This window comes from Xyrauchen texanus, chromosome 42, assembly GCF_025860055.1.
Source record: "Xyrauchen texanus isolate HMW12.3.18 chromosome 42, RBS_HiC_50CHRs, whole genome shotgun sequence".
Classification (NCBI taxonomy): domain Eukaryota; kingdom Metazoa; phylum Chordata; class Actinopteri; order Cypriniformes; family Catostomidae; genus Xyrauchen; species Xyrauchen texanus.
In genome coordinates this window covers 22,542,292-22,560,570 of record NC_068317.1, presented here as the reverse complement: position 1 = coordinate 22,560,570, position 18,279 = coordinate 22,542,292, and the positions used below count along the sequence as shown (strand labels likewise).

General features: G+C 37.3%; 2 protein-coding genes across 3 annotated transcripts; one reads left to right on the top strand and one right to left on the bottom strand.

Moving 5' to 3' along the window:
- The first annotated feature begins 352 nt into the window (after positions 1 to 352).
- Positions 353 to 12,345, top strand: zgc:112982 (uncharacterized protein LOC503771 homolog). 2 transcript variants are annotated; one of them, XM_052114427.1, is made up of 11 exons: positions 353 to 568; positions 2,535 to 2,578; positions 2,692 to 3,231; positions 3,668 to 4,372; positions 7,593 to 7,762; positions 7,839 to 7,977; positions 9,577 to 9,634; positions 9,835 to 9,965; positions 10,197 to 10,293; positions 10,379 to 10,484; positions 11,650 to 12,345. In XM_052114427.1, the coding sequence occupies exons 2-10, from the start codon at positions 2,541 to 2,543 to the stop codon at positions 10,475 to 10,477; spliced, it is 1,977 nt and encodes a 658-aa protein (XP_051970387.1). In that variant the 5' UTR covers positions 353 to 568; positions 2,535 to 2,540; the 3' UTR covers positions 10,478 to 10,484; positions 11,650 to 12,345. The 2 variants fall into 2 exon arrangements, with proteins under 2 accessions (XP_051970387.1, XP_051970386.1); XM_052114426.1 differs by having other exon boundaries at positions 2,665 to 3,231.
- A 158-nt stretch (positions 12,346 to 12,503) lies between these two features.
- On the bottom strand, positions 12,504 to 18,013 carry LOC127634760 (lipase member H-like). The gene is made up of 10 exons (XM_052114433.1): positions 17,962 to 18,013; positions 15,933 to 16,309; positions 15,523 to 15,631; positions 15,317 to 15,418; positions 14,675 to 14,764; positions 14,241 to 14,408; positions 13,683 to 13,772; positions 13,482 to 13,590; positions 13,233 to 13,406; positions 12,504 to 13,084 (listed from the first exon to the last, which is right to left on the bottom strand). The coding sequence occupies exons 1-10, from the start codon at positions 18,011 to 18,013 to the stop codon at positions 13,009 to 13,011; spliced, it is 1,347 nt and encodes a 448-aa protein (XP_051970393.1). The 3' UTR covers positions 12,504 to 13,008.
- Between the last annotated feature and the right edge of the window lie 266 nt (positions 18,014 to 18,279).

The following is an 18,279-nucleotide window of genomic DNA, read 5'->3' as shown; positions in this document are numbered from 1 at the left end:
TCATTATGCACAATATATGCAGTTTTACCATTGTTATGAATAATAAATAACTAGCCAGTTAAAAAAAGCATATATTTATTACATTTTACGTACAGTCCAGCATATAGCCTACATATGCATCAGTCAAGCAATATTATCCTGATTTATATTTGCTATTTATAACTTATAATGTAAAAACAAAATATATATATATATATATATATATATATATATATATATATATATATATATATAGTAGCCACAATATACAGTATAATTTCACTGAAATGTGTGACAATTTACACATCCGTCTGTAGGGGTCATTGGCAGCGCAGGCGCAGAAAGTGCTGATGAAGAAAAAGCGTCATTCTCTTCCGGATCAACCTTGTGTGCGGAGCGCTGGGTCAAGTTGGTCGTTTGAAGAAAATAAAGAAATTTGCGATCTCCTTGTACTTGATTCATCGCACTGATTCTTACTTCCGCTCAATCTGTAATATAATTAATCTCGTTATAGTTCGTCCTTTCTTTCACGTGAAACTGGTATTTTGGTGGACGCATCGTCTCGCAGTGTGGGGAAACCATAGCGCGGGTAAGTGCAGCTTACACCAATCATTATTACTCTATTTATCATAACTTTTACCTCATGAATTCGGTTTTAAATGTTTATTTATTTATTGTTTTAATTAACTGTCATCACGCCTTTTTCTTGAATCATCATTTATGTCCCATTGGCATTTTATTCGGCGCAGGCCTAGCCGAGAGCTAATGATGTTCTTATTATTGATGGATCTGTATTATTTTTGTAAACGAGTCTCTTTTTTTGCCGTAGTTTATTAATAAAAGATGTCGTATATAAGTGCCACGGTTTAATATAATTTGATTTCTCTTCCTGTTGGGGTGTTTGATTTCAACAATTTTCGCCTCTTCAAACATTTACTATACTTTTACTATACTAACACTTACAGGATACTATGCATTGATAAATATATAGAATTTGATCGCTGATGCAATGGTAAACTGCCAGCGTGAGGAAGTGCTCGAGCAGCCATTTTGCAACTCTCATACAGCATTAATAATTGGCAGGCGATAGGGGCCCCCTTTTTGTCGTCTCCGTATACAACAGTCGCATTTTGCCCTCTAGTGACAATCATCTTTAATGTTTAATTGGCTCCTGTTATGAGGGAGAAGATATACGCGAATCGATGGCCGAGCATTCACCTGCCTTGGTGTTGTCCTTATCAATGCAGCACAACGATCACCAAAGGTAGGAAAAACTGTTTAGGGTGACAATACGTCCTTACCTCAGACCGGGATTTCTAAATCACCTTAAATGCTCGGGATTTGCTTGTTTTCATATTGAAGTGCTCTCTGTAGTCATACATGGATAAATGTCATAAATATGCGTTCATTAGCCATTTAAACCTAGCGTATCAGTTGAATTTTAACCAGCTTTGGTTTGGTTGTCTCCTTCACTCTCTGCGCGCACACTTATTCAAGGAACCGCGAGAACTAGGTACTTTTTGATAAAATCATAAAACAACTGAACAAACACTTTGATTATCTCAATAAATAAAATGGTCTAAAATGTATGTTTGTATCTTACCTTAGTTTCAGTGAACTAGTTTACATTCAGCTGATCTGTTCGCTGTCGATACTGTTTGATGAAGATTTACATAACTTGCTCTTGAGTTTAAGAAACAGAAAAAATATCAACATTAAATAATTACAAGTGTAGGACGTTTGTGTTGTAGGGATGTACATGCAGATTTCATGTATAACATTGGTGATTGACTAATGTTTACCCGCTGAAATTAGATGATTTCCTATTAAGTCAATGGGGACATTGGAATGTTTGGTCATAGCAATTTGGCGGCGCAGTGGCTTCACTGATGTGACGTCATGAGCAAACCAGTTTTATATTATATATCAGTGAAACCATGCTGTTTTGCCTGATATGTTCTAGTTAATATTAACTAATCGAATTACTTATTTGAAAGACGTAGTTGTCATTTCTAAATGTGTTTGGGCTGTTATTTATCATGAGAAATACAAATTATATTCATATTAGAGACCGACAAATCACTGGTTAATGTGCAAGAACTGTGAAATTTTCATAAATGGAACTCTGCCATGGTCATGGGGAAAACCTTGAAACCCTATTCTGGGTTTGATCACAGAATACAACAGTTTGACAGCAATCAACTACTACTACCCACGGCTATGCCTGTGAAATATCCTGGAATTGTGATTAAATCCTGATAAAATTATGATTTCATGCCCTGGAAAGTCTAATCTTTTTTTCTGATCCCCATTCTATCCCCTGGAAAGTCATGGAATTTAACAAAATCTTTAAAAGCCACAGAAATTTCTGTAGTAAATATAAATGTTTTCAGCATGGGCTAGATTAGAGCATTGTGCAATCTCATTAAAGTAATAAAAAACAACCAGATAAATCATGAAAAGGTTGTGGAAATTAATTCATCATAAGGTGTGGGAAGCCTGGGGACTACATTTGCATATATCGGGTCTCATCTAACAGTGTCTTGTTTTTTAAGGAGATAATGTCACGTCCGCGATCGAGATCTCCTGTATATTCAAGGTATTTAATTTAAACCAGATGTTTTGATTTGGAGTTGCTCTATAAATCATAATTTAATTGTTCATTGCTGGTTTGATTTTTAACAGCATATTGAACCTCTCAAATATCAACAGAATTCCAACCCTTCATGGGAGAAGAGCAGACAGATTCTTTGATGGCCAGATACATTCATCAGTACAGTCTGATTCATGGAGAAACGCAGAATATGACAACAAAGTAGAAAGTAACACTCACTGGAACCGAGATCCCAATCAAGGAGAGCAACATGTTGATCACTGGGCCAAATTTATTGATGCGATAGAGCATGCTCAAAAAAAGGAGACTTCACCTACATCCAGCTATCAGGTGCAGGGTCATGATGAAAGACCACTCCATTCTCCAAGGAGGCTGCCTAGGGAGAGGTTACCTTCCCCTGATCATGCACGTTTTGACATGGAAGAGCATTACAGAATGCCATCACCAGTCTGGAACCGAAATGAAGGCATTGAGAAAAATATAGGCAGGCAGGAGCATAGTTCACAAAAGAACCACAAAGAATCAAGAGACAGGTCTTATCCAAGACATTCAGAAGGAAGAAGACCTGACAGGATGGAATACGAATTTCATAATGAAGAACATGACGATAAATATAAAAGAGGCTCCTTTTCTGAGAGGTACAAGAACAAATCTCTTTCCCTCTTCATGCTGATGTGGTGGGAGAGCAACGAAGACAAGAAGATTTGAAGGATTCAACCACTGTCTCCATCACTTTCTGTGATGGATACAGATTTTAAGTCACATTCATTATGCCTTGAATTTACATTTTTACCGCTATGCAGTCAGTAACTTAACTAATTTAGTCTTCATTACTTTGTTGTTTGATATTTGAAATTACTTCGTTTCAGTTAACTGTCGTTGTCGTCTTATGGAACTCGTCTAATTTCTATACATGCATAAAACATCCTGTTAAATTGTACTGTTATCTTATACTTTGCTTGTAGTTTGGTTTTACTGCATTCTAATGTGGTTCAAACGTTACTTGCTCGTAACTACGTTTAACTGTAGTTTCATTCTAATCTTGGACAAATGTTACTTGCTTTCTTAATACAGGTCAACAAAGTCAGATTATATTGAGCATCATCCATCTAAAGGATTTACAGATTTTGGTCTGCAGGATGAGTACAGCGAACATCACAGGGGTTTTAGCTTGCAGTGTGCACCAGTCATTGTGGAACATGATCACGGAATTTCAAAACAAGTCTCAAGGAGTAGAGACCACTCAAGAACAAGTGGACGTCCAAGGAGCAGAGATCCACCTAGAAGAAGTGAGACCTCAAGGAACCGGGAACCTCATCGAGATAGAAGAGACCAAGGTCAACATACACGTACCTTACAAGGTAGGCACAGTGGACCATCAAACACTGACATCCGAGAGGATTTAAGGAATCGACACGCTTCTTATGAAAAAGAAAGTAAAGTAAGAGACCGAGCAAGACACCCGGATCGAGCTAGAATGGAGTCACATTCAAGAGACCCAGAAAAACAAAGGGAAATGGAGTTTAATGATATGAATGATATCGATTTGAGAACAGACAGGAGTGACAGAGAAAGAGACTCTGTCCATGAATGGGGGAAGGAGAGATCTTCTCAAGAGAATCATGGGAGGTTGATGATGGGAAAAAATGAGGTTAGTCTAAGACCTCAATACCAAAGGAATCTAAACACCAACACTGGTCCTGTGCCGAGAATGGATTTCAGTGAACAGGAGACCCTCAAGATCAAGGTGGACATGAGTCGCCCCATCGGGCAAAGCAGGTATAGTATCATTGTTGTTCCACTTTTGGTTCTGGTTGCAAGTTCATGCCTCTTCCTATCTGTTGTCTCAACGTCTTGAAGACAGGATGAGCAACAGTCTATGAATGGTGAAAGAGAACATCAAGAAGATTCTCTGGAAAGTGTCACGAAGAATCCAGAAAACCCTTTGAAGAGCAATGGTCAAAGCATGGATTTTTGACTGAATTAAAGATCATACCAGGAGAAGCATGCTGTAAGGATGGGAACGTTATGCATTTACATGTCCATTTGAATGGTTCTCTCCTTTATTTGGTCAAGGCTCCCAGGATATTCTGTATTACCCTCTGAAGAGCTTTAAAAGGAGAAGGATTTACTGTGTTGTGCGGATACTAGAAGATATACATCAACATTTAGTCTTGTCCCTTGTGGATTCATATTTCAAGAATTGAACCATGCTACTAGAAGTATGAAGTAATTGGATGGAATGAGGATTGACCAGAGTTTTCTCATATATAAATCTTCCTCTGTGAGTTCTATTCTATTGGTGCCCAAAACGTCATTTCAGCCCGTGTAAAATCTTTTGGTCTTGGAAGCCACCAGCGAAGCTCAAAAATATCAAGAACCTGGACAGCTTCAAGTCCCTGATGTTATGATCCATGGCTAGTAGATCTTCAAAGGAGACTGACAGGAGAAGGACGTATTTGAAGTTTACACTACAGGTGATGCCCAATGTATTTTGAGCAACTACAAACAATGTAAAAATCCCAGATGTCATAAGAAGTAAGATTGACAAAGATGATATTGCAAGATACAGTGTGTTATTCCTTGACCCAAAAGACAGCTTCAGGGATTGGATCCTCAGCGTTTTGCTGTCAGACGTACCTGTGGAATTGTCTTCTGGAGAGGATGTGGTTTGACTTTCAGTTTCTATCTTCATTCAGAATGGAAGTCAAAGGACTGAATCACCATATTTGAAGTGAGGTATGACTTAAATGAAGACCACTTCTTCCTGCTGATAAGTGCTTCATATCAGTGGAGAATTAGATGTTGGAAATATTTTACATGGTAGAATGATCTCCAGTTGCTTCTGAAGAAGATTTGAGGACGGCTCCACCAGTTAACCCAAATAAAGGACAGTCTGCATACTTGCTGAAAATTACTTTTCGGTTCTTCAAGATGATGTCTCCACCAAAATACCAGTACCCCGCATTTTATAAGCTCTGTTTATTCATTTCAGAACTGTATTGACTAAAGGTAAGTCACCAACTATACAAATTATCAACCACTAGTTTGAAGAATCCGTTTAGCATCATTAAAACGTGATTTAAATCTAAAGTCGAATAGGTCTGCACACATGTCCGTCATGTCCACAGTCTTCAGACTGGCTGTCATTTGCTGCAGATGGTTTCTCCTGTGGACAAAGAGTATGGGCTTGGTTTAAAGAAAGAAGAGGAAGCAGAAAAGCATGAACAAATTGAAATCTGTAAATGGAACCAAAAACATGTGAATGGACATCTGAAATACACATCTTGACCTTGGTGTGAAGAAATTTGATCCACAGAAAGTCATTGAACACCCCAAGCTCAAAGGATTATTCAGATATGTATGTATTTTTTGATACATTTCCCGCCCAGCAATCAACCAACAATCTTCAACTGAGTGAGTGTTGGATTACATGTGGATGCAGCAAAGATGCTTTCGTTGAAGATGATACACAAGGTTATGTTTTCATGGTGTTGATGTCACAACATTTCTTTCACAACAAATACGGAAAGCTGAGAAGCATAATCAAAATACTCTGCTCAAATGTAAGAAAATGAACCAATGGTGATGGTTTTGGAGCCACTTTCTATATTTTGGTTCAGCATTTCGATTCTAGGAATCGGTCAAGGCATCTCAACAAATTTATGAACATTCTGTCAGTAGAAATGGTTGTATTTTGTGTATTGACACTGAAAGAAAGCTGCTGGCACCTGAAAGACTCTTCAAAGTGACCGATTTGGCAAACATGGCAAAAACTGGATGTGTGGCAAAAAAAAGGATGTGTGGGACAGGCACAGTAAAGGAGGAGGTTGATGACATGTGGTAAATGCAAATTGCTGAATAAAAGCAACTGGAGTTCAAACAGTGGAGGAAGTGGTCGTAAAAACGGCACACCACAGATTTGCCAGATGCCAAGGGAAAGTCTAGGATCTCAGCTGAACGTGAAGAGTAATGCATCGTTATGTCATAATCATTATCATCGTACGAGGAAGAGAGCACTCCATTGTAATTCTTAAACCCTGGAGATCCTCAAGAAAGGAGGAAGTCAGGAATTACCTGAGTTGATTGAGAGACTCAATGCGTCTAATGCTTACCTTGGATTTCTCTTGCTCACCTACCAAGCTTGTGCACCCATACCTTCCATTTGGTTGGAATGTACTGTTTGAGATTTGTTGATGTGATCGCCATGTGTTGACAATGAGGAACAAATAAGAAGCTTCCTGAAGGACCCTCATTGATGGATGGAAACCTAGTGAGAGGAGAGGCATGAACTTCGACCTGCCATATTTGTTATTTACCATTATATTATTTATATAACGGCATGGTATGTACAATAGCAGTTAAGGTTTAGCCAACCTAGATTTGCACTTTTAGGGTTGTTTGGCATTCAATATTCAAATTGCAATTATGACTTTGCATCGCTATTATTTAAAAAAAAAAAAAAAAAAAAAAACAGTAATACAATGCAGTCTCCAGATAATTAGGATGCTGCTTAACTTCTAAGGATCTTGTATTTAATTTTTGTGCTCCTTACTGTGCCACAGTAAATCAGCAGTTTTTTCAGTTGAGGTTTTCCAAGTACCTAGCACCTTTAATTTCCCTTGAGGAGATATTTTGCATTCATAAAAGCGTGCTGCTGGTGATTTTGTCTATATATAACTGGTAAAAATTCAATTTATTTGCATTAATTTAAAATGTTGTAGTTAAGAAACAAAAGAAATAACATTTTGTTTGAATATTGTGTTTGCGATTTAACGTTAATACTGATCTTTGATCTAAACATATTATGTACCTGATTTTATTACAACTGGGAAAGATTAATAATGACTAATAAATTAGATGTTTGTCTTAGAATATTCATTCATTAAAAAAAATCACTTTATACAACAGCTCTTTTCTGTCTTCTCATTAATTTAAAATTTTAGTGGTGAATTTTACAGCTGAAATGGTTTTTGATAATATGTTGCCTGTTATTCAGTCATTTAGGATATTCTTCAGATAGGCAGTTATCACTGGACTTGGTCAATGTGGGTCGACAGCGCCTTGACTTCCTGCCTTTGCTGGAGCATTCTGGAACCTATAGAGAATCGGCAGTACATTCTGGGACATTTGCCCAAGAAATCATCACACTTGTGCATCAAGTCAAAGGTCAGTAACCAATCAATTTGCTTGGTTGCATATTGTAGTTGAATCTTGAAAATGAATGGGTGCGTTTGTTTTGCAGAAAATTGCTTTAAGGGTCAAGGGATCACTCTTAACGATCGGTTCTCAAATGAACAGTATTATTCACTTCAGGGTGACTTTAAGGAAGAGGAGGAGGAGGAAGAAGAAGAAATGGGATGTGTGGGACCAGTCCTGAATAGGTAAATCTCTAAAGACACTGCCTTGTTTGAAAACATCAATGATCTGATTAAACCCCAAATCATACTGTTTGTCATAGGATGGAGACCAACAACTCAACACCGGAAATAATTAAACATTTCTTGGGCATAGTACAGTGGGAAAAGAACATACACTATGAATTACACCCATTTATACATTTAAATTATTCCAGTGTAAAATACCAGCGGCCCCTCACATGTGATAGAATATGTGCACTTACATTGAGGAAATCCCAGAGTTTTATGTTAGAGTGAAACCCCTCTTTTGCAGCGGAATTGTCTCGATGGAAAGTTAAAGGAATAGTTCACCCAAAAATGAAAGTTCTCGTCATTTATTCACCCTATGCCATCCCAGATGTGTATGACTTTCTCATTTCGCCCCCTAATGGACATGGAAGTGAAATTGACAAAAAAATGACTTTAATATTGGTGTGATTGTTAAAATGTAGGCACTCACTTGCATTGTGAGGATGTACAGGGTTGAAATTTGCTTCTAAATATCTTAATTTGTGTTCTGCAGAAGAAAGTCATACACATTGAGCGTAGCATAAAGGTGACTAAATTATGAGAGCATTTGCAATTTTGTGTGAACTATCCCTTTAAATTTTGATCTGTTTCTCATCCACACCTATCATATCACTTTTGAAAATATGGATTGAAACTAGGGATGTTAATGATTGATCGAAATTCAATTAATCATTTAAGCTTGATGATTGTCGATTAATTCATTTCAGGATAAATGTATTCTGAAATAAAGTCATCAGATGTTGATAAGGCTATCTATACAGTCTTCTGCCTCTAGAGGACGGTCATAGAAGACACGCAGTTGCCAGATTAATCGGGCTCAATGTAAAGAATGTTGGAGCATTTCTCTTTAAACAAACATGACTTTTTTCTGCACTCACCTTGATAGTGTGTTAAAGTACATGACAACAAGCTCTGTTGATCTCCTCGTTTCATCCCAACCTACAATTACGTCAGCAATCACTGGGAAAGCGCGAAAGTACATTCAGCTGACATCTCACTATCGTCACCTTAGAAATGGTATGTTAATACCATATTTATGCAGCGTGTTATGATTTGACTTAATTTCCAAAATATCCCATGTTCCACAACATGAAGTTTTAATGAACTCCGACATGCATAAGTGACATCTTGTGTACAAGCTATTTTTAACAGTACCCTAATTCATTAACAGTCTTTAAACAATTAAAAAATTTGTACTAAACACAGCCTATATGTATTAAAATTCACTGAACTAAGAATATTTTAGGAGGAAAATGCCAATACTTGCATTCCTTTAGTGTATTAATGTAAATTATATTTAAATAATAATGCTACATGCAAATATTTTTTGGAGTCGATTAATTGTTAATTTCCACAACGATTGATTCTGAAAATTGACATCACTAATTGAAACACTGGAGTCGTATGGAATGGCTCTTTAACGCCACTCGTAGAAAGCCGATTGCTGGTGTCCATGTAAAAGTAGTCATTGTATTTTGGGGAGAGGTGTATATAAGTTTGGAAGAAGTTAAAAAAAAGAATATAAGTTTAAAATTTTTTCATTTCTTATTGTAGGCCACTTGGAATGCCTTCATCTGAAACTCAGATCTTCTGCAAGATAGGGCCAGAACGGGTAAGTTAATCTTTGTCAGATCCATATTGTCATTCCTGCATGGGGAAATAAGAGAGAGTTTTTACAAACAAACCTTCTCCACACTATTACCTTTTTGGTTAAAAACTCTATTTTCCGTTTTCGATCTGCATCATTTTTTAAAGAATGCAGTACCAGAGAACTTTTATTAATGTTGGTGCAAATGTGAATATTTCTGCCAGCTGCATAGTCGACAGCTTGTCCCTGACCCTGGTGACCTCCGGTATGACCTGGAGCGAAGAAGACAGCAGCGACTGGAAGATGTGAAGATCACCATTGCTGGGGGCAACTTTACTCAAACGGCACCTCAGAGGTATGGATTTTAAAAGTGTTTTCGTTATCTTGATTTGCTTGTGTTTTTATATTGTTTCAAAATTACATTTTCAAGCATCAGATTAATTGTGTTTTCATGCAGCGATATTAAATTATCTGTTCAGAGTTTTCAGAATGTACCGTCTTAGCAAATGCAAAATTGTTTGTCATCCGCATCTCTCAAAAAAAGCATGACATTATGATATGTCATATGAATTATTATTTTCTTAAGTCACGAGAGTGAGCCCCTCTACATGAGTGAGGATCCAGAGGAGTTGGAAGGGAACTTTGGCTGGTCTGAACAGGCACCTGAACGACCAAGGCAATGGGTGAGTTGTGTCTGTTTCTTGTGCATGTAGAATACAAATATTTCAAGAAATGTTGGATGTTCATCTCATGACTCTGGTTCATCAGAATGGTCCTCGTCAAAGAATGGATGCACCAAACAGACAGAACTTCAATCCGAGGGGAAATTCCAATCGCAACAGCAGACCACAGGGAAGGAGGACTTGAAACAGTGGTAGAGAATATTTGTGTTTTTTTGTCATTACTTAAAGGGGTCATGACATGGTTTTTTTTATTGTATTATTATGTTCCCTTAGGTGCAATTATAGTATTAATATATTTTTTTTTAAGAAAAACTTTTAAAATCTAGTGATTTATGACCTTTTCCCACCCTGTTTCTCATCCTCTGATTCAAACAGTCTGTTTTGGGGGCGTTTTCCATTTAAGACTTCAGTGTTAACGCCCACTGTTATGATTGGCTAACGTCAGTGCCTATGTATCAATTATTGACGCCCCAGCCAGAACAATATGCAAGTAAACTAAGTAAAAACACTGTGATTATTCATAATGAATGAAATTGCGCTTTAAAAAGTAGTTTAAAGTTTAAAATAGATTACTTACAGTTTGCGTCGTCGTTGTTCCCAGAATAGTCGGCACGGACTTATCTTTGAGCAACAGTTTTCTGGCAAAGAAAGCATCATATTGAGATTTGTTCTCAAAACAGTCATCCTTAAAATGTACAGAACAAACGCTTAAGTTAACACTGCCGTGACTGGAACGTCCGCAAAAAATAAACTGCATCCATTTTTCCCTGACGTCTGGATCTTTCGGCAGCTTATTCAGAGGTTTTGTTTGACCACAGCCAGGAACAGCACATCTGTGTGGCATCGTAATTTTCCTGTGCACAAGTAGTCTCTGTCAGAGCTCGCTGTCCATCGACTGAACACTTGTGAGGCGACGGCGATACTGAAATGAGCGTAGCTGTCTTGCGCTTAAAGCGTAGTTATCTTGTGCTGGAGGCGGTCATATGCAAACGCTGTTACGTCACTTCTAACCGACACGTCACTTCTAACCATGAATCCAGAACGAGCTGTATTTTGAGCTTGATTAAATAAATGATTCGTTTAGAATGGGGAGGACGTCTTAAAATATTAAACTTGCAGGACGTTTTAATGATACAAAGACCTCTTATATACCAAAAGATCAAGGCAAATTTGGTTTCTCATGTCATGACCCCTTTAATGATGTATTTATTGAAGAGTGACTTGAAGTGATTTTGCAAACCTTTTAACAGTAAATGTTACGTTTTGTTTTACAATATATATTTTGAATTCTTTTCTCCACTGCATGTTTTTTTTTTTCACTTTATATTGCTAATAAAAATGTATTTTCTTTTGCAGATGGCACTTTGTGAAGAAAAAAATGACATTTCAAATCTGAGGTCGCTTAAAGCACATTGTTCTTTTGCCGTTTCTGTTTTGTTGGTGGTTTAGTTAAAACCACAAAGACCTTGACTAGTTTTCTGTACCATTTGTACACATTTACTTTTTTTGCACCTTCACTGAGACGACACTAATAGGGATTTTTCCAGATACGTTTTTCATCTGTTTTTGACTCCCTCCTGATTTTGAACTTGTCAATTTAGTATACAATGTATTCTAATATCTAACATCATCGGCATAGTCCACGTGCTGTGTCTGCATCTGTGCATTTGTGTGGAGTTAACTGTACTAAATAGTATCGCAAAGCAGTTGTAGTGCACATGCAGAACGCATCCGAACAGGCTCTGTCAAAAATATACATGACTGCTCGACTGCACGCCAGACAGAATAGCGGACGAAAAAAAGTTACTCTAACCTTAATAATTTTACACCGCAGTCAACCTGAAACATGAAGAATTGGCTGAAATATTTTCACTTATATTGTCCGGCTTTTCACCTGATATTTAGGAAAAATGTTGTATTTGTTTGTAGAGATGTACCCTTGCTGTACTTTACGTATTCCATTTCATAGCAGTATGCAACACAGTCAGTTTTGCTTTTATACTAAAATGCAGACTTTTTGTTGTACCTACATATGACACAAAATAAATGCATATTCTCTGAATTTCTCTGTGTAAACTCTGATATTAGAATTTCTTCTGTAAAGGAAATCTATTTGTGCCTAAATGTTAAAAATGTATGCTTCAGATAGTTTTACTGTACATTTAAGTCTACATTTATTTTGCAAAATAGATAATGCATAAGCTGTACATGTTAAACATCTATACAGTAGAATATTTGGTTTATATCGGTAATGACAAACCATACACTGACTGTACAGTAAAAAAAAAAAAAACAATTTCAACAGATAAAATATATAAAAAAAAATACAAAGTTGTTTTAATAACATTTGTAAGGAAAATATAATCTGACAGAGCAAAACTTCCCTGAATGCAGCATCTGGAATAACAGATCGAATACAACTATACAACTGCTCTGGAAAATCACAGCAGTAATATCGCACACACACAAGGCACTAAATGTATCAAGTGTTTTAAAAGTGTCTCAGATATTTAACACACACATGTGAGATGTTGTTGTCCTCACTTAAAGAACATTTGAACCAATACCTCTTAACTTTCTAGGTGTGTTTGTCCTATTAAACACAGACAATCACGTGCTGACCAACTTTGAAATTATGGCCTGGAACTTTTTAATCCTACTTAAAATGGCTCTGAGTTGAGAGAGGCATTTTGAGGTGATTTCTCACAAATTAGATTAATTACAGGGCAAAGGTTTGAAGGACACCTCCGCATTCTCCTCTAGAATAATGTCATATCGACACATTGGTGACCTGTTGGGGACATGAACCGAGAATACGATGAGATATCTGTCAGCATTGTGCAAATGGAGAAATTCAGCATGCAGCATTTGTTTCTTACAAGTCTCAATTGCAATGTTTAGGGAGACAAGATGGACAGTAATGGATTGTTGTTATTTACCTGTTCAGCTTTTCCAGTGGTGATATCCGAATACGAAGCAGCCTTATCTTGTAACAGGGTCCGATAATGTTCCCAGTGACAATCCGCAAATAGATTTTATGAATTGGATCTAGGTCTTCATCAAACTGTGCAAGTAGTCGAGTGGATGTATACTGCTCAAATCGCAACAGCTTACTAAATACAGACAGAAAGAGGACTTTGTTTATGTACATTTGAAAGAAATATGGTTTATAAACTCATTATACTTACTGATCAATCCTTGTTTCTAATAAATTTTTTCCATTGTGCAAGCGGAGTATGACCACTCCCCAGCGAAGAAACTGGTTCCAGGTTACTAGTTCCACTCTGTAGCTTGTCTCTTTTAAAAAATAATGAGAAATCAGAAATATTGCACAAACTGCCTTTGAGAATTCTTATGCACAAAAATAAACTATAGTCCTGGTAACTCACTGTTGTAGGGGAGTTCTGCCGTAGTTGAGAAAAAGGCTCTTGTTTGCCCCAACCTCAATAGCGTATCTCTCCACTGACTCATGTCATAACCTGAAGATTTACAACATAGTTGTTAATATTACAGTGTCTGATGGTTTTGTTTTTAAAGATTCAAACATCTGAAGGTACTGACTTTGGGAGATGCCTCTTACAAGTAATATTAAAAAGCTCTTCGATGGGTACTTTTACAATAATCAGTCATAGTAGTCGTGTGTGTATTTATCACTTTGTGGGGACCAAATGTCCCCATAAGGATAGTAAAAAAAATTTTTGAGGCTGTGGGGACAAATTGTCGGTCCCCACGAGGAAAACGGCTTATAAATCATACTAAAATGTTTTTAATTTTTTTTATTATTTAAAAATGCTGAAAATGTCCTGTTAGTTTTAGGGGTAGGGTTAGGGGATAGAATATAAAGTTTGTACAATATAAAAACCATTATGTCTATGCAAATTCCTCATAAATCATGGAAACCCAATGTGTGTGTGTGTGTGTAGGCTAATTATTGGGAATGCTTATACCTAGAACAGGACAGGAAGCAGGCTTGAAGGTCTCACACTGCAAACACTGGCCAATCAGGAAATCAACGTATGAGGAACAGGGGTATGCTGTAAGGTTACAGGTGTGATTCAGAGCACACAGGTACAGGAAAACAGACCTCTGGTGATCACACATGAAATAAGATTTCCCTGTGGAGAAGAGCACAAATGGGTAAATGAACATCCTTCCCATTTCAAAATCAATCCCGTTGTATGGATTATGTAATAAAGACAATCTTAGTTTCAAAGCTAGGTACATTTATATGGAAACATGCTTTGGTAGAATCATTTCATTTATCCTTATAGCTTTCTGTTTTGTTTTTATTTTGATAGCATTCTGTTTGAGGCTCATTCATAATTTACATCTCATTTACATGTTTAGATCCTGATGTCTTCCAGATCTTATAAAGACTGACCTGAGAAGATGGTCTTGGGACAACCGGGCTGATCTAATCCTCCATTGGCATAGAAATCAATATGGCCATGGGTTCCTCTAAGGCCAAAGGCTGCCACAGGAAACATTACAGAGTTTTAAGCGTGAGAGTATTAGTCTGTTTAAATTTAAAATAGCACACTTTTGGTACAATTTTTGCAGTATGTGTAGAATGTCCATATGAAATTCTATATTTGCCAAAATGTACAACAGGTCCTCCTGCAAAGAATACTGCATCCCTCAAAGCAGTGTGCTCAATCTTTCATTTTCAAAGTGAAAAATGACACAGAAGCAATATCGTCCAGGATTTTTAACATCTTATTTTAACTCATTATTTGATCAGACTGCTTTTGTATACCACAAAATATAATGAGAAATTACAAATATCCCTTTTTATTTGAAAGATGATATCTGAATGTATTGAGGTCAAGCAGCAACAAAATACTCAAATACATACTGTTTACAATACTATTTGTTTTAAATAATAGGCAGTTTGTACAGTATATACTAAGCAGTACGCTAGTATTCCATTTCAAATATAGCCTTACACAACTACATGTAGATCTTCATATTTTAATGTACTTTTTTCTATCAGTAGCTTGATCGCATGCTGTATTACGCTTACAGTTCATATCTGTGTGCAGCACATCAACAAACTGGGCATCAGTTGGATCAAGGCGTTCCTCAGGGGGAACACCAGCAAACATTGGCCCCGCTGGGTCAAGACCTAGAGTAATTCAAATGGAAAAAAGCATTTTCTAAGTTTTATTGAACAAAACTCTTTAAAGATATTAGAACAGGTTTTGTTTAATTTGCTCTCATGAGCCTCACCTGTGATTCTGCCCACTCTTCCACCCAGCATCGCCCCAATAAACCCAGCCACATGTGCACCTAGGCTGACCCCAATCAGGTGGATGGAGTCAAGTGATGCTCCCTCTTTCTGAAAGAAATATAGACTTTTCACCACATCTGTCCATTTGGCAGACATAACTAAACAAACAATTTACAACTAGAAAGAAGCTTAATGTTTGCTGAGAAAAGCTTGCCTGAAATCAAGTTTAAAAGGCCTTGAAGATTGGGTGTTAAGGTTTGGGTTAACACCCAAACTTCAAGGTCTTTTAAACTTGATTTCAGGCAAGCTTTTCATGGATGGATGTATTTTTCTTTGCCAAGCAAACATAACCCTATGAGCACAATATTGGTAACCCCCAAATTCTTAATACAAGTCTCATAACGCTCACCACCATGCCCTCTATGAAACCAGTGATGTTTGTAGCTGTACGACGTGTATTGGCCACAGCTGTGAAGTAGTTAAGGTTGGCAGCGCCTCTGTTCCAGTCCACTACGAGGATGTTCATGTCTTTCTGTGCTGCTAGCAGGTGCACAATGTGGTTGATCCAGATGGGTGGTGCACCTGTTGGTCGGTACCCATGTATGACAAAAGTTGTGGGTCTGGTCACGTCAAACAGGGGCTGTTGAGAGAAGTTATGGTGGGGAAGCTCTTGACCACACTCTAGGATGGCGCGGGTGTAGAGGAGTAGACGAACATCCAGATATGTCCCCATGAACGACTCATGGAAATACAGATCAGTGAAGTTGTCGCACTCACTTTCTTGACCTAGAGACAGAAGAAACATTTACTTCTCTGTTGTGTATGAAAGGGATTATGCTGTTAATTATTGAAAAGTATAATTGTTATGGCTAGTTATACTTTTTGCTTTTAGATACAGATTTATGTTAGGATCAACAGCTAATTCAGGAGAATAATCTATCCATCTTTTTTACACAGCTCTTTGGAATTCTTCATTCTGATTGGTCAGTTGTAGCACTCTGCATTCAATCAATGAATCACTGTGCCTGGCAAATTATTTCCTATGTAGCTGTACTAGTTCATTGTCTCTTGTATCACTCTGCAGTCTTTTTCTTGTCAAATACGTAATACAACAATTTCATCTAGAATCTTTATTTCATATGTACTTGTCATTATCAGAAAATAAATCCTGAAAGACCAACCTGATGATCACCATGTCAGATCACTATGAATGGAGTGTATTTTGTTATTAAATCAGCTCACTGTATATTATCCCTTACAATTACAGTATTTCCTACAAGGACGATTCGATGCGGTGCAGTTGGCAGTCCAAAGTTGTGGATCTAGTCACCATTCACACAAATGTTATGAAGGTTTTTGTACTTCAAGAATGAGCAAAGTGATGACGTGTTTGCTGCTGAGTGTATGAAACTGGTCTGCATATACGCTGAAAAACCACCTGCCTAATATTGTGTTGGTCCCTCTCATGCCACCAAAACAGCATCAACCCGCATCTCAGAATAGCATTCATCCAAAATCTTAGCTCACTGACCTAACGTGAACTAAGCCTGGGTTTTAGTGACCCAGTTTTCCATTCCTTATAGTCTCTGTTATTCCCACATATCAAAGATTGATGCTTCTACCTACATAACATCCTCCCAGTCCTGCAGAACCTTAGATAGTATCTCATTTGTCTAGCTGACATCGTTTTGAAAAACATTACACATTACTTCCCAGGGTTTGCCGTGGAGATTCCCGGCCCTGGAGGTGATCTGAGCTCTGTAATTAGCGTGCACGTTGAAGGCACAATTGGATCAGGCTTCTATAAAAAAAGCAGATCATCCCACCTCTTGTTCCACATGTTTCTACAAACCTTTTGTTTTCCCTTCAGATTCTTTTGATAAGATCCTTTGACCTAATTAAAACCCAGTATGCAGATATTATGAAGTTTTGTCTTTACATTTTAACATTGTTTCTGTTCGGGATCAATTTTACCCCAATAAAAACATATTGTAGAAGAAAATAAAAACAACTGGCAGTAATGTATCCCTTCAATGTGTATACCAGTCAGAGAATCTTAGCCTCTGAAAATTGTACCATCTATGTTTTATGTCTGAGGTTTCTGGGACCTCAAACACAATCAACATTACTTGGTGGACAGTTGAAAGATTGTGAAAAGTCAGCCTAATTTTAATGTTAAGTATATTTTCCGAGCTATTAAAATGGTCTCTCTGACCACAAACACAGTCCTTGTTTAAGTTCATCACACAAGATAATAAATGTTCAAAAATGAAATCATCTCATGGAGCAGTCTTTACCCTTATTTAAAAAGCATATTCCCCTGAACACAAGTAATTTTACATTTTTAAGTCATCTCCAACAGACAAGGAGAGTCAAGGAATCAGACAGCTAACCACATTAAATTTGCTTAATCTATTGAGACCTGTTCTGTCTCTTACCTTTACAAAGCATACAGATGCTCACCAAACTCAGGAAACGCCTCAGTGACATCCTTACCAGGAAGTGAGAGAGAGGTCAACAGAGGGAAGGATGAGAGGGAGTACATGTAGTAAAGAAGAGAAAAGAACTAGGGATAGCCATGGAGGAGGGGTAATGGGCGGGGTGAAGGAGATTGGACAAGATCTCAGAATACTTGCTCTGTGGTTAGTGCAATAGTGTGGTAAGTCAGCAGGGCAGCTTAGAAACTTTTCCAGAAGAGTATAGAAAATCAAAAGAAAGATTTGGTGAAGATTAACAAGACCTTAATAAAGAAACTT